At 43.6% G+C, this 22,715-nt stretch overlaps 1 protein-coding gene across 1 annotated transcript in view; it reads right to left on the bottom strand.

Moving 5' to 3' along the window:
- Positions 1–46: 46 nt before the first annotated feature.
- The window catches only part of AHNAK2 (AHNAK nucleoprotein 2), a 33,579-nt gene continuing 10,910 nt past the window's right edge, over positions 47–22,715 (bottom strand). Inside the window, exons 3-7 of the mRNA XM_030213713.1 lie at positions 17,303–17,472; positions 7,659–13,708; positions 6,574–7,603; positions 5,733–6,440; positions 47–5,638 (exon numbers count right to left, since the gene is read on the bottom strand). Coding sequence (XP_030069573.1) covers positions 134–5,638; positions 5,733–6,440; positions 6,574–7,603; positions 7,659–13,708; positions 17,303–17,472 — 13,463 coding nt within the window. The 3' untranslated portion in view covers positions 47–133. The remainder of the gene's footprint in view (positions 5,639–5,732; positions 6,441–6,573; positions 7,604–7,658; positions 13,709–17,302; positions 17,473–22,715) is intronic.

The following is a 22,715-nucleotide window of genomic DNA, read 5'->3' as shown; positions in this document are numbered from 1 at the left end:
TCTCTTTCAGAAGCTTTGGCTTTCACATCACCTACTGAAGGCTCGGCTGTAGTTGGTGTTGCTTCCACATCTGCTGTAAGTGTTGGTGGGGAAATGTCAGCTTCAGGTTTTACTACAATAACAGTAGCATCGATCATTGTTGCTTCAGGAAGCAAAACAGCAAATTTGGGCTTTTCAAATTTGGGAAATACAATTTTGTCTTCAGGTCTCGTAATTTCGATGCGATGCCTGTTGTTTCTGCTGAAATCTCATCTGGCTGTTCTGCAACACTAATTTGCTGTTCCTTTGCTTCCGTGGATACTCTGACATCGAGTGCCTTGATTTTTTCGGGTTCAGGCAATGATGTTTCTTCTTCCACGTGTGGTTCACCTAGAATATCTTTCCCTAGCTCTTTCCCCTTTGGGGGAGATTTACCAAATGTTGGTATTTTTATTTTAAACTTTTTGGTTTGGGTTTTCTCTTCTTTTATTTTGAGATCTCCAGAGGATGGAATACCACTCACAGGGGCTGCTTCCTTGCTTTCCAGTTTTGGAAGTTTGACTTCAATGTCGCCTTCTACTGCGGTTCCTGGTATTTCAGCCTCCGATTCGCTCGATTCTGTTTCAAGTTGGCTACGTGTACCCTTTCTGGAGAAGAGACCAAAGGAAGGCAAGCTGATTTTGGGCATTTTGAAGGAACTTTCTGCCGTTCCAGGTTCAATCTCTGCAGGCTTGATTTCACCTTCAACCATTAATTCCTTGTCCCCGGCTTCATGCTTCTCCACCTGTACCTCTGTTTTAGCAATTGAAATGTCTACGCTAGGGAGGCTAACGTCAACTTTTGGTGCTTTCGTGTCAGGTTTTGTCAACGTTGGGAGTTTCACAGAAGGCACTTTCATTTTCCACCCAACAGATTCACTTTCTCTATCAGGGGCTTTGGCTTTTATATCCAGTGCTGATGCCTCAGTTGGAACATCTGCAGCTTCCACATCTGCTGTCACGTCTGATTGGATGAGATCGGTTTCTACTATGGCTATGGGGGCAGCAGCATCGGCCCCTTTAGATTTAGGAGGAAAAGCACCAAACTTGGGCATTTGAAATTTGGGAAACGTAACTGTGCCCTCTAGACCTGAAGGTTTTACTTCCTTGCTTTCTAAAGACGTTTGAGATGATGCTGTTGCAGCAGCAGCAGCGTCAGGCTCTTGCTCCTTCCCTTCAGTGGACATTTGTACCTGCAGGACTCTGAAGTCTTTCTCAGTCTCCTTGACTAAGGCATGAACATCTGGAAGCTTCTGCTTGTCTCCTTCTGGCACTTCATATTTGGATACAGTCACGTCCACTGCTGGCAAGGTGGCATCTACATCCAATGAAGGTGATTCCAATTTGGGTAATTCTGCTCTAGGCAAGCGTATGTGTAATTCGCTTTCCGCTGTTTTGACTGGATCAAAGCTGATGGCTGTTTGCCCTGATATTATCTCCACTTTTGCCTCAGGTTTAGTCAGTGAGAGATCTCCTTCCGCGTCTGGTACAGCCATATCTGCTTCAGGAGCCCTTGGACGGGAGGTACCAAAAGAAGGCATTCTTATTTTAGGTGTTTTAATTTTGCTCTTTTTTCCTTTCATTTCAAGCTCTGTACTGGATGTAATGTCCACATCTATGTCTGCTTTCTCGCCCTCTGTTTGTGAAAGTTGTATTTCTGCCTCTGCTACGGTTGAGGGCATTGTTATTTTTGTGTCAAGATGTCCTGCTTGAACATCAGAATGGTCACCAGCTCCCTTTGAGAAGAATGGGCCAAATGAGGGCAATTTAATTTTTGGCATTTTGAAAGAACTCTCAACAGCTTCTTTCTGAATCCCTGCGGGTGTTATTTCTCCTTCAGCCTTTAAGGGCTCGCTCTGTCTCTCTAGCTCTTGAGTGTGTACATCTGGTTTTGGAGTTGAAATGTCTAATGAAGCTAGATTAATGTCAAACTTTGGTGCTTTCATGTCAGGTTTAGTGATCTCTGAGAGTTTCACGATAGGCATCTGGATTTTATACTCTGCAGATTCACTTTCTCTTTCAGAAGCTTTGGCTTTCACATCACCTACTGAAGGCTCGGCTGTAGTTGGTGTTGCTTCCACATCTGCTGTAAGTGTTGGTGGGGAAATGTCAGCTTCAGGTTTTACTACAATAACAGTAGCATCGATCATTGTTGCTTCAGGAAGCAAAACAGCAAATTTGGGCTTTTCAAATTTGGGAAATACAATTTTGTCTTCAGGTCTCGTAATTTCGATGCCTGTTGTTTCTGCTGAAATCTCATCTGGCTGTTCTGCAACACTAATTTGCTGTTCCTTTGCTTCCGTGGATACTCTGACATCGAGTGCCTTGATTTTTTCGGGTTCAGGCAATGATGTTTCTTCTTCCACGTGTGGTTCACCTAGAATATCTTTCCCTAGCTCTTTCCCCTTTGGGGGAGATTTACCAAATGTTGGTATTTTTATTTTAAACTTTTTGGTTTGGGTTTTCTCTTCTTTTATTTTGAGATCTCCAGAGGATGGAATACCACTCACAGGGGCTGCTTCCTTGCTTTCCAGTTTTGGAAGTTTGACTTCAATGTCGCCTTCTACTGCGGTTCCTGGTATTTCAGCCTCCGATTCGCTCGATTCTGTTTCAAGTTGGCTACGTGTACCCTTTCTGGAGAAGAGACCAAAGGAAGGCAAGCTGATTTTGGGCATTTTGAAGGAACTTTCTGCCGTTCCAGGTTCAATCTCTGCAGGCTTGATTTCACCTTCAACCATTAATTCCTTGTCCCCGGCTTCATGCTTCTCCACCTGTACCTCTGTTTTAGCAATTGAAATGTCTACGCTAGGGAGGCTAACGTCAACTTTTGGTGCTTTCGTGTCAGGTTTTGTCAACGTTGGGAGTTTCACAGAAGGCACTTTCATTTTCCACCCAACAGATTCACTTTCTCTATCAGGGGCTTTGGCTTTTATATCCAGTGCTGATGCCTCAGTTGGAACATCTGCAGCTTCCACATCTGCTGTTACGTCTGATTGGATGAGATCGGTTTCTACTATGGCTATGGGGGCAGCAGCATCGGCCCCTTTAGATTTAGGAGGAAAAGCACCAAACTTGGGCATTTGAAATTTGGGAAACGTAACTGTGCCCTCTAGACCTGAAGGTTTTACTTCCTTGCTTTCTAAAGACGTTTGAGATGATGCTGTTGCAGCAGCGTCAGGCTCTTGCTCCTTCCCTTCAGTGGACATTTGTACCTGCAGGACTCTGAAGTCTTTCTCAGTCTCCTTGACTAAGGCATGAACATCTGGAAGCTTCTGCTTGTCTCCTTCTGGCACTTCATATTTGGATACAGTCACGTCCACTGCTGGCAAGGTGGCATCTACATCCAATGAAGGTGATTCCAATTTGGGTAATTCTGCTCTAGGCAAGCGTATGTGTAATTCGCTTTCCGCTGTTTTGACTGGATCAAAGCTGATGGCTGTTTGTCCTGATATTATCTCCACTTTTGCCTCAGGTTTAGTCAGTGAGAGATCTCCTTCCGCGTCTGGTACAGCCATATCTGCTTCAGGAGCCCTTGGACGGGAGGTACCAAAAGAAGGCATTCTTATTTTAGGTGTTTTAATTTTGCTCTTTTTCCCTTTCATTTCCAGCTCTGTACTGGATGTAATGTCCACATCTATGTCTGCTTTCTCGCCCTCTGTTTGTGAAAGTTGTATTTCTGCCTCTGCTACGGTTGAGGGCATTGTTATTTTTGTGTCAAGATGTCCTGCTTGAACATCAGACTGGTCACCAGCTCCCTTTGAGAAGAATGGGCCAAATGAGGGCAATTTAATTTTTGGCATTTTGAAAGAACTCTCAACAGCTTCTTTCTGAATCCCTGCGGGTGTTATTTCTCCTTCAGCCTTTAAGGGCTCGCTCTGTCTCTCTAGCTCTTGAGTGTGTACATCTGGTTTCGGAGTTGAAATGTCTAATGAAGCTAGATTAATGTCAAACTTTGGTGCTTTCATGTCAGGTTTAGTGAACTCTGGGAGTTTCACGATAGGCATCTGGATTTTATACTCTGCAGATTCACTTTCTCTTTCAGAAGCTTTGGCTTTCACATCACCTACTGAAGGCTCAGCTGTAGTTGGTGTTGCTTCCACATCTGCTGTAAGTGTTGGTAGGGAAATGTCAGCTTCAGGTCTTACTACAATAACAGTAGCATCGATCATTGTCGCTTCAGGAAGCAAAACAGCAAATTTGGGCTTTTCAAATTTGGGAAATACAATTTTGTCTTCAGGTCTCGTAATTTCGATGCCTGTTGTTTCTGCTGAAATCTCATCTGGCTGTTCTGCAACACTAATTTGCTCTTCCTTTGCTTCCGTGGATACTCGGACATCGAGTGCCTTGATTTCTTCGGGTTCAGGCAATGATGTTTCTTCTTCCACGTGTGGTTCACCTAGAATATCTTTCCCTAGCTCTTTCCCCTTTGGGGGAGATTTACCAAATGTTGGTATTTTTATTTTAAACTTTTTGGTTTGGGTTTTCTCTTCTTTTATTTCGAGATCTCCAGAGGATGGAATACCACTCACAGGGGCTGCTTCCTTGCTTTCCAGTTTTGGAAGTTTGACTTCAATGTCGCCTTCTACTGCGGTTCCTGGTATTTCAGCCTCCGATTCGCTCGATTCTGTTTCAAGTTGGCTACGTGTACCCTTTCTGAAGAAGAGACCAAAGGAAGGCAAGCTGATTTTGGGCATTTTGAAGGAACTTTCTGCCGTTCCAGGTTCAATCTCTGCAGGCTTGATTTCACCTTCAACCATTAATTCCTTGTCCCCGGCTTCATGCTTCTCCACCTGTACCTCTGTTTTAGCAATTGAAATGTCTACGCTAGGGAGGCTAACGTCAACTTTTGGTGCTTTCGTGTCAGGTTTTGTCAACGTTGGGAGTTTCACAGAAGGCACTTTCATTTTCCACCCAACAGATTCACTTTCTCTATCAGGGGCTTTGGCTTTTATATCCAGTGCTGATGCCTCAGTTGGAACATCTGCAGCTTCCACATCTGCTGTTACGTCTGATTGGATGAGATCGGTTTCTACTATGGCTATGGGGGCAGCAGCATCGGCCCCTTTAGATTTAGGAGGAAAAGCACCAAACTTGGGCATTTGAAATTTGGGAAACGTAACTGTGCCCTCTAGACCTGAAGGTTTTACTTCCTTGCTTTCTAAAGACGTTTGAGATGATGCTGTTGCAGCAGCAGCAGTGTCAGGCTCTTGCTCCTTCCCTTCAGTGGACATTTGTACCTGCAGGACTCTGAAGTCTTTCTCAGTCTCCTTGACTAAGGCATGAACATCTGGAAGCTTCTGCTTGTCTCCTTCTGGCACTTCATATTTGGATACAGTCACATCCACTGCTGGCAAGGTGGCATCTACATCCAATGAAGGTGATTCCAATTTGGGTAATTCTGCTCTAGGCAAGCGTATGTGTAATTCGCTTTCCGCTGTTTTGACTGGATCAAAGCTGATGGCTGTTTGTCCTGATATTATCTCCACTTTTGCCTCAGGTTTAGTCAGTGAGAGATCTCCTTCCGCGTCTGGTACAGCCATATCTGCTTCAGGAGCCCTTGGACGGGAGGTACCAAAAGAAGGCATTCTTATTTTAGGTGTTTTAATTTTGCTCTTTTTTCCCTTTCATTTCCAGCTCTGTACTGGATGTAATGTCCACATCTATGTCTGCTTTCTCGCCCTCTGTTTGTGAAAGTTGTATTTCTGCCTCTGCTACGGTTGAGGGCATTGTTATTTTTGTGTCAAGATGTCCTGCTTGAACATCAGACTGGTCACCAGCTCCCTTTGAGAAGAATGGGCCAAATGAGGGCAATTTAATTTTTGGCATTTTGAAAGAACTCTCAACAGCTTCTTTCTGAATCCCTGCGGGTGTTATTTCTCCTTCAGCCTTTAAGGGCTCGCTCTGTCTCTCTAGCTCTTGAGTGTGTACATCTGGTTTCGGAGTTGAAATGTCTAATGAAGCTAGATTAATGTCAAACTTTGGTGCTTTCATGTCAGGTTTAGTGAACTCTGAGAGTTTCACGATAGGCATCTGGATTTTATACTCTGCAGATTCACTTTCTCTTTCAGAAGCTTTGGCTTTCACATCACCTACTGAAGGCTCAGCTGTAGTTGGTGTTGCTTCCACATCTGCTGTAAGTGTTGGTAGGGAAATGTCAGCTTCAGGTTTTACTACAATAACAGTAGCATCGATCATTGTCGCTTCAGGAAGCAAAACAGCAAATTTGGGCTTTTCAAATTTGGGAAATACAATTTTGTCTTCAGGTCTCGTAATTTCGATGCCTGTTGTTTCTGCTGAAATCTCATCTGGCTGTTCTGCAACACTAATTTGCTCTTCCTTTGCTTCCGTGGATACTCGGACATCGAGTGCCTTGATTTCTTCGGGTTCAGGCAATGATGTTTCTTCTTCCACTGTGTGGTTCACCTAGAATATCTTTCCCTAGCTCTTTCCCCTTTGGGGGAGATTTACCAAATGTTGGTATTTTTATTTTAAACTTTTTGGTTTGGGTTTTCTCTTCTTTTATTTTGAGATCTCCAGAGGATGGAATACCACTCACAGGGGCTGCTTCCTTGCTTTCCAGTTTTGGAAGTTTGACTTCAATGTCGCCTTCTACTGCGGTTCCTGGTATTTCAGCCTCCGATTCGCTCGATTCTGTTTCAAGTTGGCTACGTGTACCCTTTCTGGAGAAGAGACCAAAGGAAGGCAAGCTGATTTTGGGCATTTTGAAGGAACTTTCTGCCGTTCCAGGTTCAATCTCTGCAGGCTTGATTTCACCTTCAACCATTAATTCCTTGTCCCCGGCTTCATGCTTCTCCACCTGTACCTCTGTTTTAGCAATTGAAATGTCTACGCTAGGGAGGCTAACGTCAACTTTTGGTGCTTTCGTGTCAGGTTTTGTCAACGTTGGGAGTTTCACAGAAGGCACTTTCATTTTCCACCCAACAGATTCACTTTCTCTATCAGGGGCTTTGGCTTTTATATCCAGTGCTGATGCCTCAGTTGGAACATCTGCAGCTTCCACATCTGCTGTTACGTCTGATTGGATGAGATCGGTTTCTACTATGGCTATGGGGGCAGCAGCATCGGCCCCTTTAGATTTAGGAGGAAAAGCACCAAACTTGGGCATTTGAAATTTGGGAAACGTAACTGTGCCCTCTAGACCTGAAGGTTTTACTTCCTTGCTTTCTAAAGACGTTTGAGATGATGCTGTTGCAGCAGCAGCAGCAGCGTCAGGCTCTTGCTCCTTCCCTTCAGTGGACATTTGTACCTGCAGGACTCTGAAGTCTTTCTCAGTCTCCTTGACTAAGGCATGAACATCTGGAAGCTTCTGCTTGTCTCCTTCTGGCACTTCATATTTGGATACAGTCACGTCCACTGCTGGCAAGGTGGCATCTACATCCAATGAAGGTGATTCCAATTTGGGTAATTCTGCTCTAGGCAAGCGTATGTGTAATTCGCTTTCCGCTGTTTTGACTGGATCAAAGCTGATGGCTGTTTGCCCTGATATTATCTCCACTTTTGCCTCAGGTTTAGTCAGTGAGAGATCTCCTTCCGCGTCTGGTACAGCCATATCTGCTTCAGGAGCCCTTGGACGGGAGGTACCAAAAGAAGGCATTCTTATTTTAGGTGTTTTAATTTTGCTCTTTTTTCCCTTTCATTTCCAGCTCTGTACTGGATGTAATGTCCACATCTATGTCTGCTTTCTCGCCCTCTGTTTGTGAAAGTTGTATTTCTGCCTCTGCTACGGTTGAGGGCATTGTTATTTTTGTGTCAAGATGTCCTGCTTGAACATCAGACTGGTCACCAGCTCCCTTTGAGAAGAATGGGCCAAATGAGGGCAATTTAATTTTTGGCATTTTGAAAGAACTCTCAACAGCTTCTTTCTGAATCCCTGCGGGTGTTATTTCTCCTTCAGCCTTTAAGGGCTCGCTCTGTCTCTCTAGCTCTTGAGTGTGTACATCTGGTTTCGGAGTTGAAATGTCTAATGAAGCTAGATTAATGTCAAACTTTGGTGCTTTCATGTCAGGTTTAGTGAACTCTGGGAGTTTCACGATAGGCATCTGGATTTTATACTCTGCAGATTCACTTTCTCTTTCAGAAGCTTTGGCTTTCACATCACCTACTGAAGGCTCAGCTGTAGTTGGTGTTGCTTCCACATCTGCTGTAAGTGTTGGTAGGGAAATGTCAGCTTCAGGTTTTACTACAATAACAGTAGCATCGATCATTGTCGCTTCAGGAAGCAAAACAGCAAATTTGGGCTTTTCAAATTTGGGAAATACAATTTTGTCTTCAGGTCTCGTAATTTTGATGCCTGTTGTTTCTGCTGAAATCTCATCTGGCTGTTCTGCAACACTAATTTGCTCTTCCTTTACTTCCGTGGATACTCGGACATCGAGTGCCTTGATTTCTTCGGGTTCAGGCAATGATGTTTCTTCTTCCATGTGTGGTTCACCTAGAATGTCTTTCCCTAGCTCTTTCCCCTTTGGGGGAGATTTACCAAATGTTGGTATTTTTATTTTAAACTTTTTGGTTTGGCTTTTCTCTTCTTTTATTTCGAGATCTCCAGAGGATGGAATACCACTCACAGTGGCTGCTTCCTTGCTTTCCAGTTTTGGAAGTTTGACTTCAATGTCGCCTTCTACTGCGGTTCCTGGTATTTCAGCCTCCGATTCGCTCGATTCTGTTTCAAGTTGGCTACGTGTACCCTTTCTGGAGAAGAGACCAAAGGAAGGCAAGCTGATTTTGGGCATTTTGAAGGAAGTTTCTGTCATTCCAGGTTCAATCTCTGCAGGCTTGATTTCACCTTCAACCATTAATTCCTTGTCCCCGGCTTCATGCTTCTCCACCTGTACCTCTGTTTTAGCAATTGAAATGTCTACGCTAGGGAGGCTAACGTCAACTTTTGGTGCTTTCGTGTCAGGTTTTGTCAACGTTGGGAGTTTCACAGAAGGCACTTTCATTTTCCAACCAGCAGATTCATTTTCTCTATCAGGGGCTTTGGCTTTTATATCCAGTGCTGATGCCTCAGTTGGAACATCTGCAGCTTCCACATCTGCTGTCACGTCTGATTGGATGAGATCGGTTTCTACTATGGCTATGGGGGCAGCAGCATCGGCCCCTTTAGATTTAGGAGGAAAAGCACCAAACTTGGGCATTTGAAATTTGGGAAACGTAACTGTGCCCTCTAGACCTGAAGGTTTTACTTCCTTGCTTTCTAAAGACGTTTGAGATGATGCTGTTGCAGCAGCAGCAGCGTCAGGGTCTTGCTCCTTCCCTTCAGTGGACATTTGTACCTGCAGGACTCTGAAGTCTTTCTCAGTCTCCTTGACTAAGGCATGAACATCTGGAAGCTTCTGCTTGTCTCCTTCTGGCACTTCATATTTGGATACAGTCACGTCCACTGCTGGCAAGGTGGCATCTACATCCAATGAAGGTGATTCCAATTTGGGTAATTCTGCTCTAGGCAAGCGTATGTGTAATTCGCTTTCCGCTGTTTTGACTGGATCAAAGCTGATGGCTGTTTGTCCTGATATTATCTCCACTTTTGCCTCAGGTTTAGTCAGTGAGAGATCTCCTTCCGCGTCTGGTACAGCCATATCTGCTTCAGGAGCCCTTGGTCGGGAGGTACTAAAAGAAGGCATTCTTATTTTAGGTGTTTTAATTTTGCTCTTTTTCCCTTTCATTTCCAGCTCTGTACTGGATGTAATGTCCACATCTATATCTGCTTTCTCTCCCTCTGTTTGTGAAAGTTGTATTTCTGCCTCTGCTACGGTTGAGGGCATTGTTATTTTTGTGTCAAGATGTCCTGCTTGAACATCAGACTGGTCACCAGCTCCCTTTGAGAAGAATGGGCCAAATGAGGGCAATTTAATTTTTGGCATTTTGAAAGAACTCTCAACAGCTTCTTTCTGAATCCCTGCGGGTGTTATTTCTCCTTCAGCCTTTAAGGGCTCGCTCTGTCTCTCTAGCTCTTGAGTGTGTACATCTGGTTTCGGAGTTGAAATGTCTAATGAAGCTAGATTAATGTCAAACTTTGGTGCTTTCATGTCAGGTTTAGTGAACTCTGGGAGTTTCACGATAGGCATCTGGATTTTATACTCTGCAGATTCACTTTCTCTTTCAGAAGCTTTGGCTTTCACATCACCTACTGAAGGCTCAGCTGTAGTTGGTGTTGCTTCCACATCTGCTGTAAGTGTTGGTAGGGAAATGTCAGCTTCAGGTTTTACTACAATAACAGTAGCATCGATCATTGTCGCTTCAGGAAGCAAAACAGCAAATTTGGGCTTTTCAAATTTGGGAAATACAATTTTGTCTCCAGGTCTCGTAATTTCGATGTCTGTTGTTTCTGCTGAAATCTCATCTGGCTGTTCTGCAACACAAATTTGCTCTTCCTTTGTTTCCGTGGATACTCGGACATCGAGTGCCTTGATTTCTTCAGGTTCAGGCAATGATATTTCTTCTTCCACGTGTGGTTCACTTAGATTGTGTTTCTCCTTTGGGGGAGATTTACCAAATGTTGGTATTTTTATTTTAAACTTTTTTGTTTTGCTTTTCTCTTCTTTTATTTCGAGATCTCCAGAGGATGGAATACCACTCACAGGGGCTGCTTCCTTGCTTTCCAGTTTTGGAAGTTTGACTTCAATGTCGCCTTCTACTGCGGTTCCTGGTATTTCAGCCTCCGATTCGCTCGATTCTGTTTCAAGTTGGCTACGTATACCCTTTCTGGAGAAGAGACCAAAGGAAGGCAAGCTGATTTTGGGCATTTTGAAGGAACTTTCTGCCGTTCCAGGTTCAATCTCTGCAGGCTTGATTTCACCTTCAACCATTAATTCCTTGTCCCCGGCTTCATGCTTCTCCACCTGTACCTCTGTTTTAGGAATTGAAATGTCCACGCTAGGGAGGCTAACATCAACTTTTGGTGCTTTCGTGTCAGGTTTTGTCAACGTTGAGAGTTTCACAGAAGGCACTTTCATTTTCCACCCAGCAGATTCACTTTCTCTATCAGAGGCTTTGGCTTTTATATCCAGTGCTGATGCCTCAGTTGGAACATCTGCACCTTCCACATCTGCTGTCACTGCTGATTGGATGAGATCGGTTTCTACTATGGCTATGGGGGCAGCAGCATCAGCCCCTTTAGCTTTAGGAGGAAATGCACCAAACTTGGGCATTTGAAATTTGGGAAACGTAACTGTGCCCTCTAGACCTGAAGGTTTTACTTCCTTGCTTTCTATAGATGTTTGAGATGACATTGTTACAGTAAAAGATTCTAGCTCAGTGAATGGAGCTAAGGCATTAATATCTGTATGCTTTTTTTTATCTTCTATATCATGATGGCTTTGGTTGGTATCTCTGTGGTTTTGAATTTTTTCTCTATCAAATGTACCAAGTGAGGTGAATCTTGTTTTTGGAAATTGGATATCATTCTGATAATTTTTTATGTTTTCTGGTAGTATTTCTTGCTCACTGCCTAATTCTTTACTGTCTTCATGAAGTTCTGGAATGTGTTCCTCTGTTTTTTCATGTGTAATGTTTCTTGAAACCAATGTAATTTCAGGTTTCATGAATAATGCAATTTTTACCATGGGCAGTTCAGTTTTCCACTCAGGAAACTCACTCTCTTTAATATTTGGTTTGTCTTTCCCTTTTAGCATTAAGGTGTCTTCTTTTAAGTTTGCTTCTTTTTTATCTGCTGCTATCACTTTCAAGGTTTCTTCGGTTTCAGCTTTGACTTTGGGAATCTCTCCATCAATCTTTTTAGCTTCATGAAGGAAATCACTGGATTCTTCTATTTGGAATTGTGGATATTGGATGGAACATTCTTGGAATAAATATGTGTTTTCTTTTTCTTGCAATCTGCCATGTTTTTCTGTTGTGATATGTATTTTTGAATTATTCTGTGGAGTTGATGTCTTTCGTGCTTCATCATTTACATCTTTGCTTTTGGGGGTTTCTTGAGATTTGGTTTTGCTAGTTATAGTTTCATTGTTTGTATCTGAATACTTATATTTGGTTAGCGTGATATTATCTTCTGGTAATCTAACCTCTTTATCTATCCTTAATGGTTTGTCTTCTTTGATTGAAAATCCTACCTTTGGGATTTTTATTTTTGGCATATATGCTAACTTACTAGTGCTTTCAATAATGTTTTGATCACTATCAATAGCAGCCTCTTTTCTTGTTATCTCCTTTGTAATATGTGGATTTGTTGTAGTTTCTAGTTCCCTTTGTATCTGAGAAACATCTTTCTCTGTCTCTAGAAGACAGGTTTCTATTTCTGAAACTTGGGGGTCAGTTACTGATTCTTTGAACCTAGGTGCCTCTATCTCTGGCATAGATTTTTCTTTTGGAACTTTAAAATCAACTGTAATCGAGGGTTTTATTTCAGTTGCAGTTCTTCTAAACTGCAGATCAAAATCTGAATCACCATCATCATATCCTGTTTCTTTTCTATTGAACTGTCCGAAGGATGGCAGTTTGAGTTTTGGCATTCTCAATGAACTCCCATGTTTTTCATGTCCAGTCTTGTAAAAAAAATTTTCACTTTCACTTGTTCCATATTTCCACTCTGTGTCCATTTTTTCTGTGGTTTTCTCATCCTTTGGCACTGAATTCTCTTCAAATGGTAACCCAATTTCCTCTTTTGCTGCTCTGGTGTAATGCTTTGGCAGTCTAGGCATTTTAATGATAGGCATTTTCCAGCTTAAGATATCTGAGTGCACTTCTAGGGTATGGTTTATCATTTCTGGCCCTGGACTTTCTGTTCCAATTTCAGTTGTTACTTTTGGAAATCTTGCATCAGGTTCATCTTTGGTTTTGTCCTCTTCAGTTTCAGTCCTTTTTTCTGTAGGGGCTAAAACAGCAAACTTTGGTGTTTGGAGTATGGGTATTTGAATCTTCCAGTCTGAATCTCTAGGTTTCATTTCTGCATATTCAAGTATCTTTGCTGATTGTATGTGAATATTCATTTCTTGATCGGTCATCTTGTTCGGTGATTCTGTTTGATGCCACTGTTCAGGCATGCTTGATTCTGGGGCCTGTGCTGTAATCATTTGAGCATTCATGTCTGTAGAAGGCATTTTAAATGCAGATAAGAACTCATTATGTTTTGGAATATTTATTTCAACTGAACGTTCACTGTACTTGTTTTTCAACTCATTGTTTTCATTATCTTGTACTTCTGTTCTTTTTTGTGAATTTATATCAACAGAAACAGAGAAATCACAAGGTAAAATCTTATCGATTTGAGCATCCATTGAAGTAGCTGTTAACTTTTTGTTCCAATCACTGCTGTCTCCTTCCACTGCTAGTTTCTCTGTTTCACAAGTCACAGTATGTTTTAGTTCTGATATCTGATTGTCTTCTGTTTTCCTTTTGTGCACCTTTAAACCAAGGAACTTCAGTTTATTTTGGTTCCCTTTTTTTCCTACCAGGTCATTTTCTTCTTTCTGAAACTGAGACTCTAGATCAGTGCTTGCCAAAGAAATATCCGGCCTGAGTTCCTCAAAGGTTTCTGATGTACTGCGAGATCTTCGGTGTCCTAGAATCTTGGTATTCTTGATCGATGGGAATTTAGGCCACGACAGCCTTTCCCTTTTTGATCTCACTGGTTTATGCTCTCTTTTCTTAACAGTTACTTTATCTTTTTCTTCTTTCTCATTTATTCCCAGTGTTTTATAAGTAGAGTCTTTCCCCTAAAAAAAAAAAAAAAAAGAAGAAGAAGAAGAAGATAGTTATACATATAGGACTGGATTCTATATACGGTACTGTAAAAATCAGCGCCGAAAACCTCCCGCAAAGGTGTATTCTATAAACCACGCCTAAAGTTAGGCATGGTTTATAGAAAATGCCTAGGGCCTGTCCGCGTGACTAAATCTAGTCGCAGGAATTTACGCCAAGTAAAATTTGGTGTAAATGCAGGTGACTAAGTTAGGCACGGAGCAGGGGTATTCTGTAACAGCTCGCATAATTATTAGAATGCCCACGACCTGCCCATTCCACACCCATGGCCACACCCCCTTTTTGGCTGCATGCATTAGAATTTATAAGCACCACTTTATAGAATATGCTTAGCAAGTTCTAATTAATATCAATTAGTGTCAATAATTGCTTGTTAAGTTGCAATTATCAGCACTGATTGGTTTGTTAAGATAATTAAGTTGTGCACGCAACTCAAGTCATACTATATAGAATCCAGAGGGTAATTGTTACCATACAGCATATAAATATGATTTTTATACAGATACAAGCAGTGGTGTGCTGGAGCCGGCTCGCACCGGCTCGCAAGAGCCGGTTGTTAAATTTACTGGCATCTTGCGAGCTGGTTGTTGGCCCGTGCGAGCCGGCTCGCCTCTGCTCTCCCGCTCGTCCATCTTCCATCTGCAGATCTACCGATAATAGCCCTGGTTTCCTTTTTGCCCCGCCGCCCTGCTTTTAAAATGTTTATTTCCCCTCGAGGCGCGCCAGCGTTGAAGCGAAAGCAGCAGGCTCAGCTCGGTTCCAGCCTTCGTTCCGTTCCTTCACATCATGGCTCCGCCCTCGCCTGACGTATTTCCTGTTTGCGCGAGGGCGGAGACATGATGCGAAGGAACGGAACGAAGGCTGGAACCGAGCTGAGCTTGCTGCCTTCACTTCAATGCTGGTGCGCCTCGAGGGGAAATAAAAATTTTAAAAGCAGGGCGGTGGGGCAAGAAGGAAACCAGGGCTACTATCGGGGAGCAGAGCTGCAGATGGAAGATGGATGACCAGGGGAGTGGGGAGGGCTGGAAGAAGGCAGATGGAGGAGAGGAGGGCAGGGGGGAGACGAGGGTTGCTGGACATGGGTGGGTGGATGGAGGACAGGGGGGGAGACGAGGGTTGCTGGACATGGGTGGGTGGATGGAGGACAGGAGAGAGACGAGGGTTGCTGGACATGGGTGGGTGGATGGAGGATGGGACAGGAGGGTTGCTGGACATGGGTGGGTGGATGGAGGACAGGGGGGAGACGAGGGTTGCTGGACATGTGTGGGTGGATGGAGGACAGGGGACAGGAGGGTTGCTGGACATGGGTGGGTGGATGGAGGACAGGGGGGAGACTGGAGGTGGGTGGATGGAGGGCAGGGGAGAGCAGGGTTGCTGGACATGGGTGGGTGGATGGAGGGCAGGGGAGAGGAGGGTTGCTGGACATGGGTGGGTGGATGGAGGGCAGGGGAGAGCAGGGCTGCTGGACATGGGTGGGTGGATGGAGGGCAGGGGAGAGGAGGGTTGCTGGACATGAGTGGGTGGATGGAGGGCAGGGGAGAGCAGGGCTGCTGGACATGGGTGGGTGGATGGAGGGCAGGGGAGAGGAGGGTTACTGGACATCGGTGGAGGAGAGGGAAGGGAGAGTGAAGAAATGCTGGACATGGGTGGAGGGGAGGGAAGAGTGAGGAATGAGATGAGAAGAGGGAAAAGGAAGAGAGGAGAATAACTGCAAATGGATGGAGAAAATAAGCAGAAGCTGAGGACCAGAAATGAAGAAAGGAGGAAAGGAATCCCTGGAAACGGAGTTAAGAGGACAGATAGCAGCAGAATCGGATACTGGGCCAGCATGAGCAGAAAAACAGTCACCAGACAACAAAGGTAGAAAAAAACTCATTTTATTTTCATTATAGTGTTTGGAATATGTTCACCTTGAGAATCAGGTGCTCAACATTAAAAGTTTATATTTATTTACTTATTTATGGCATTTTATCCCACATTAAACATGAATTAGATTGGAACCTGGGATCATTTAATAGTTTTTTCCTGGAGAGAGTAATGCATTGCCCCCCCCCCCCCCCCGGCTATAGCCAGCTCTGCAATTTGGGGGTGCGCGCAGAGGTGGATGGGGGGGCGCAGAGGTGGAGGGGGGGGGGGCGCAGTGGTGGACGGGGGGGGGGGGGGGCACCGAGGTGGACCGGGGAGAGAGCCTGTTGTTAAAAATTTACCAGCACACCACTGGATACAAGTAGCATTTGCTTTAAAAAAGAATATATTACAGTGTAAGGGAGCTTTTTCAAAGGGATCTAACTGCCTAAAAATGGGTTGATGGCAAGATCAGTCCCTGTGAAAATCTAGCCCTGCTGTGCACTTCCTGCTGGTGGCACTCAGAACTCAGCAGTGGAGTAGGAAAGAGGTAAGCTTACCTTCTCCTGCACTAGGGCGAGGGAGCTGATGGGAATGAAACGGGATTAGTCAGGCTATCGGAGGGGAATGTCTCTTAAATGCACTCCTCAAAGCCCCCATACCTTTAAGTCCTTCAGTTCTTTGCCAGCAGTGAGCAGCGACTCATACTTGCTGCTCATGTGGGCCCCGAGCCTTCTCTCTGACATAACTTCTTGCTCCAGTGAACAGCAGGGGCGTAGCCAGACAACAGATTTTTGGTGGGCCTAGGCAAGAATTGGGTGGGCACCAAGTGTTCTCCCCCCCCCCCCCCCCCCCCACAAAGAAAAAAATCTCAGCTGCTGGGAAAACGCTTCTTTCCACCTTGGCAGCAGGAATTCATTAAAAACTGAGCAGGTGCCGGTGTCGTGGAGAGTAGCGTTTTTGTTACCATCAGGGGGAAATCTTCAGCTGGCAGAGCTTGGGATTCCCACCAGTTACCACTAAACGTGCTACTGTTGGGTGGGCCTGAGCCATAAATGGGTGGGCCCTGGCCCACTCAAGCCCACCTGTGGCTACGCCACTGGTGAACAGGAAGTTACATCAAGGGAAAGCTCAGGGCCACCGAGAGCAATGGTTATGAGCCACTGCTCGCTACTGGTGAAGAACTAAAGGATTTAAAAAGTACTAAGGGGATGAGGGAGTACAGTTAAGAGACTCCTGATTGCCTGGGGGGAGGGAAGGAGAGATGCTGGGAGTCTTCAGCTGGTGGGGGCTTGAGGAACTCCACCAACCACGGCACAGCTGTTCTGCTGCTGGGTTGGCCTGAGTTCAAAGTGGGTGAGCCTGTGCCCAATCAGGCCCACCCGTGGCTACGCCACTGAAGAGGGAAAAGGGGTAAAAGAAAGGAGGAATAAGAGAAAGAAGGGTCCAATTGGGGCTTTAGGAGGAACATGGAAGTTTGGAAGATCAGGCCTTTGGCTTATGTGCTGCCAAATATCTGCCTGAATACTCTTTATTTTTGCATTATGTAAAGAAATACTGTTTCATTTCACTTTGGATCAAGAACTGGCTGCCAGGAAAGTCTCTCTAAGTAGAAATTAAAAGAAACTTTTCCAGGTACTGTACCATTTATTTTAAATTACAAGATCACACCCCATAATACAGATTAACTCGAATGTCTTTACCTGTGTTGTTTTATCTTTCTTAGACTGCAGTACGAGATGCGACTCTTCTTTTAAAAGTTTGCGCTTAAGATTAAATTGTACTTTATATGGCTCTGCATACTGTAGAATCTTCAATGCATCCTCATATGTAATATTATCAAAATATACAGTTGCACTTACAAGTTGATCTCCTGGAAAACATATTTTTGCTCAGATATAATTTTATTGTTCAAAGCATGTCCATTTTACTAACAATGGCAACTTAAAAGTAAAGAGAGAACATCTTTTGGGTTACCAGAAGTCTTAGTATCATCTGCGTAAACTTCAATTACAAAGTGCAGGTCAATTTTCAATAAAACATCTGGGGAATAATTGGAATCTAATCTAGAAGATTCAAATATTCCTATATTCAGCGGCGCTATCGAAGTAATTCTATCAGAAGTTTCTTAAACTTAGACACTGTGTATACACATAAATGCCGGTATTCTAATGTTTATGGTTTATTAATGTTTGATATACTGTTCTCAATAAATGTGTCAGAACGGTTTACAATCAATAAAAAAAAATCATTAAAAAAAAAGGGAAAAAAAAACTCCATTTCTTCAGGTATAGACCTAACCATTCATACCAGAGCATACTTCACAGTCAATCATAACTCAGAAACAGGTCAAAAATGCATCCTACATTTAGCAATCACACACTCAATCAAGAAACACATTGGTTCACTCCCAACATAAATTCTGTGCCCACGTTAGTATGCGGAAGCCTAAGTTATTGGCAAATCAAAAGCCTGTGTGTAATAATGTGCTTTTAAAAGGGCCCTAAATCTTTTATGATTGGGCTGCACTCTAAGAGACTCTGGAGAAGCATTCCAGAGAATTTGTGTAATAAAGAACACAAGAATAGCCAAACTGAGTCAGGCCAATGGTCCATCTAGCCCGGTATCTTGTTTCCAACAGTGGCTAAGCCAGGTCACAAGTACATGGCAGAAACCCAAATTGTGGCAACATTCCATGCTACCAATCCAAGGGCAAGCAGTAGCTTCCCCATGTCGGTCTCAATAGCAGACTATGGACTTTTTCTCCAGGAACTTGTCCAAACCTTTTTTAACCCCAGATACATTAACCGCTATTACTATATCCTTTGGCAAAGAGTTCCAGAGCTCAACTATTCGTTGAGTGAAAAAATATTTCCTCCTATTTGTTTTAAAAGTATTTCCATGTCACTTCCTTGACTGTCCCCTAGTCTTTGTACTTTTTGAAAGAGTAAAAAATCGATTCACTTCTACTTGTAATACATCACTAAGGATTTGGTAGACCTCAATCATATTTCCCTTCAGCTGTCTCTTTTCCAAACTGAAAAGCCCTAACCTCTTTAGCCTTTCCTCATATGAGAGGAGTTCCATCCCCTTTATCATTTTGGTCACTCTTCTTTGAACGTTTTCTAATTCCGCTATATCTTTTTTTAGATACAGCGACCAGAACTGAACGCAGCGATCACTGACTCTGTGTGTTCCTTTGACTACACTTACCGTCTTTTTAAAGACAGCAAGTACTTTAAAACTAGAAGCACATACATTCCACCTGTTTTTCTCAGATTTTGAAGTTCATTCTATTAAGACCCCTGAAGCAGGCACTTAGCCGAAACACGGTGCCATGTCAGGTATTAGAAGAATAAAGTATCTTCATCATATTGTTCATCTCCTGGTGTTTCATGGAAGGGCCTTGCTGGTAGCACTACTCTTCTTCACGTGTATCCCTATTCGTAGTGGACCTTAGTCTTCCGCTTCCGTGGCTTCCCTTCCTCTTTGGGGTGCAGACTTACACATGTAACAGAGAATAAGTTACATGCGTTCCTTCTGAATCTAGGCATGCACATTTACATGTTTACCAGTTCTATGGCTGGTGAAGACATATATACCAACTGATATTCAGCTGGCAGCGGACAGTATTTTTTTGTCCGCTGCCAGCGCTAAAACCGGAAATTCAGTGCTGGGCCCTCTGAAGGCTTTGGCATTGAATTTCTGTTTTTAAAAAACTGGCTTAGCACATGACTTAACTAGCCATAGGTTAGCACATAAAGATAGCTATTTATGCTCCAAACCTGGCCGGTTAGGTCTGAATATTGGGACCTAACTAGGCTCTGCCTCTGGCATAGCCAGCTTTAAATTCGGTGCTAACCAGTCATTTTCAGCAAGGATGACTAGTTAAGTGTCACTGAAAATGACCGGATCGCTGCAACGAAGCAAGTTAACCAGTTGGCAGCTGTTTCCAGCCGGTTAACTCGCTTTGAATATTGACTGGGTATATACCTAATTATGATACTTTCTACTATAGAACGTGCTCCAAATAGGAACCCTCTAATTCTATAACATTTGCCAAAAATTGCACATACAAATTTGGGCACACGCCCAATTTGCACGCATAATTTAATTGAATAACGAGCCAATTAGTGCTAATAATTGGCTTTTTAATTGGCACTAATAGAAATCAATTAACAGGTATACATGTAATCTGTGCCTAAATTTTATGCATGTCCCGGAAAAAGGGCATGGAAGTGGGAGGGTCATAGGCGTTTTGGGGTAGAGCGTAGGTGTGGATTTCAGTTACATGTGAAATTATAGAATAAGGGGGTTCTGCGTGTAAATTTAGGTGGGAGCACTTGCACCATGTTTTTGTTGGTGCAAATAGATGCATCTAAATTTATGCCTGACCACTGCGCTTAAGCGCTATTCTATAAACCGCGGCTTATAGAATAGCGCTTTTCTGTTTTTTTTTCCATACCGATTTTTTTTGGCGCAATTTATAAAATTCACCTCTAAGTGCCTATGTGTAGGTGTCCCTTTATAAAATTGCCTTCTGTAAGGTCAGTTGTTTAAATTAGTGCCTCAGTCTTGGCGTCCCAATGCTCAGTGTGCTGCTGCGGCTAGGAAAGCGAATAGAATGTTGGGTGTTATTAGGAAGGGTATGGAGTCCAGGTGTGCGGATGTTATAATGCCGTTGTATCGCTCCATGGTGCGACCGCACCTGGAGTATTGTGTTCAGTACTGGTCTCCGTATCTCAAAAAAGATATAGTAGAATTGGAAAAGGTACAGCGAAGGGCGACGAAAATGATAGTGGGGATGGGACGACTTTCCTACGAAGAGAGGCTGAGAAGGCTAGGGCTTTTCAGCTTGGAGAAGAGACGGCTGAGGGGAGATATGATAGAAGTGTATAAAATAATGAGTGGAATGGATCGGGTGGATGTGAAGCGACTGTTCACGCTATCCAAAAATACTAGGACTAGAGGGCATGAGTTGAAGCTACAGTGTGGTAAATTTAAAACGAATCGGAGAAAATGTTTCTTCACCCAACGTGTAATTAGACTCTGGAATTCGTTGCCGGAGAACGTGGTACGGGCGGTTAGCTTGACGGAGTTTAAAAAGGGGTTAGATAGATTCCTAAAGGACAAGTCCATAGACCGCTATTAAATGGACTTGGAAAAATTCCGCATTTTTAGGTATAACTTGTCTGGAATGTTTTTACGTTGGGGGAGCGTGCCAGGTGCCCTTGACCTGGATTGGCCACTGTCGGTGACAGGATGCTGGGCTAGATGGACCTTTGGTCTTTCCCAGTATGGCACTACTTATGTACTTATGTACTTATGTGCTTAACGCCAATTCTATAATGGCATTGTGGCACCAAGATTCTGTTACAGAATAGTAGCGTAAGGTCAGCATTGGTGCGCCCCTGTGTAAGAACACCCTCTTACACTATGGTGCTCATCTTCAAAGCAGATGGATGTCTTAAAATACCTAAAAAAAATGTCCATCTGCAAAAAACCATCCAAATCCTGAAAATCAGAATTTGGATGTTTCACGCTGCAGTTCATCCAAATAGCAAGGGGGTGTGCTTTGGGCATGTTTTGGGAGGGACTGGGGGGGGGGGGGGGGGGGGGTTCAAAAGTAGTATGTCCAACAGCAATTTTCGAATGGGAAGAAACGTCCATGTCTACAAAGGATGGTTTTATCTAGACCTGTTTCAGTCACGTCCAAGTTATGAAAAGTTGCTCTAATTGAGCAGCTGACCACTGGAGGGATTAAGGTATGACCCCTCCTTAAAGCCACCAGTGCAGTGGCGTAGCCAGAAGGCAATTTTTGGGTGGGCCAACAAGATGGATGGGTGGGCACTAGAGTTGCCAACTTTTTGAAAGAGAAAAAAAAACCCAGCCACCTAATACACCCATGCTTTACCCCTACCCCACCCCATGCTGCACCTCTACCTCACTCCCCATTACTTCAATGAGGGTAGCAGTGCAGGCTTCAGTGGCCAATTAATTGAGAGCTAAAGGAAGTACAAGGAACTGCACTCTTCTTCAGCCCCCATTGAGCCAAGGTCCTCCAACACACATAAGGTATTGAAAGCCAAACACTGAACGCCAAACACATTCTGCATCCAGAGCACCTCCTGGCCTTCCATCAATAATGGATGCAGAGCACAGCAAGGACATTTCCCCATAAAACTCACCATACAAAGAAATTCTGGTAATCTCAATAATAGACATGTTGTAAAGTAATTTTAAAAAATCTACAAACAAAAAGTCACTCAGAATCTAGAGCAAATCTACCATGCCAGCACTAACTTCCAAAACAAGGATCCTCTACCTATGAAAAGCGGCTCTAAAATATTGATACATCTATCAAGAAAACTGAACAAGCCAAATTACTACAGAATGCTACATAGAAACTTCATGGTGACAGAATACCTCGGGGCCACGCACACAGAACACAAGAGCCAAATACAGAATAAGTGACCACAAACTATAAATATAAATTAAACTGAAACCCCAAGAAACCAGACCTTGCATATAGTACAACACTAGAGAAACAAAAAAGAAAGGCATTTCCTCCTGTGCAAAATTTAAAGGTATCACATGCCAGGGATGATGGTTTTTTTTTTGGGGGGGGGGGGGGTGCAAATAGGGCAATGTGCTTGGCTTTCTGGCCAGAGAGAGCCCCAAGCCTGCCAGAAGCTGAAGAAGGTGCAGCCTGGTAATGGGCTTTGGGGTCCTCTCCTAGATTTCGTCCCTGGGCCCCAGCCATATCTGACATATGCCAACTCTGACATAATCTAATCACAAAATAGAAATAAAAATAATTTTTGTACCTTTTTGTTGTCTGGTCATTTTATTTTTCATATCATATTGGTCCCTGTCTCTGGTTTCTGCTTCCCTGTGTCTTTCCTGTCCATTTGACATTTCTTCTGTCTCCATGTCCACCATCCATCTCCCATCTCTGTGTCCATATATTTCCTTATCCAGAATCTCCCATGTTCATATCCCCGCATCCATCATCATTCCTTTGTGCACCCATGTACCCCATGCCCAGCATCTCCCACCTGTGTTCCTATTCTCCCTCTTGTCTGGTATCTCCCCTCTGTGTCCATTATATCTCTA

This window comes from Microcaecilia unicolor, chromosome 9, assembly GCF_901765095.1.
Source record: "Microcaecilia unicolor chromosome 9, aMicUni1.1, whole genome shotgun sequence".
NCBI classification, from domain to species: domain Eukaryota; kingdom Metazoa; phylum Chordata; class Amphibia; order Gymnophiona; family Siphonopidae; genus Microcaecilia; species Microcaecilia unicolor.
The sequence above is the reverse complement of the archived record's forward strand: the minus strand, read 5'-3'. Positions and strand labels throughout refer to the sequence as shown.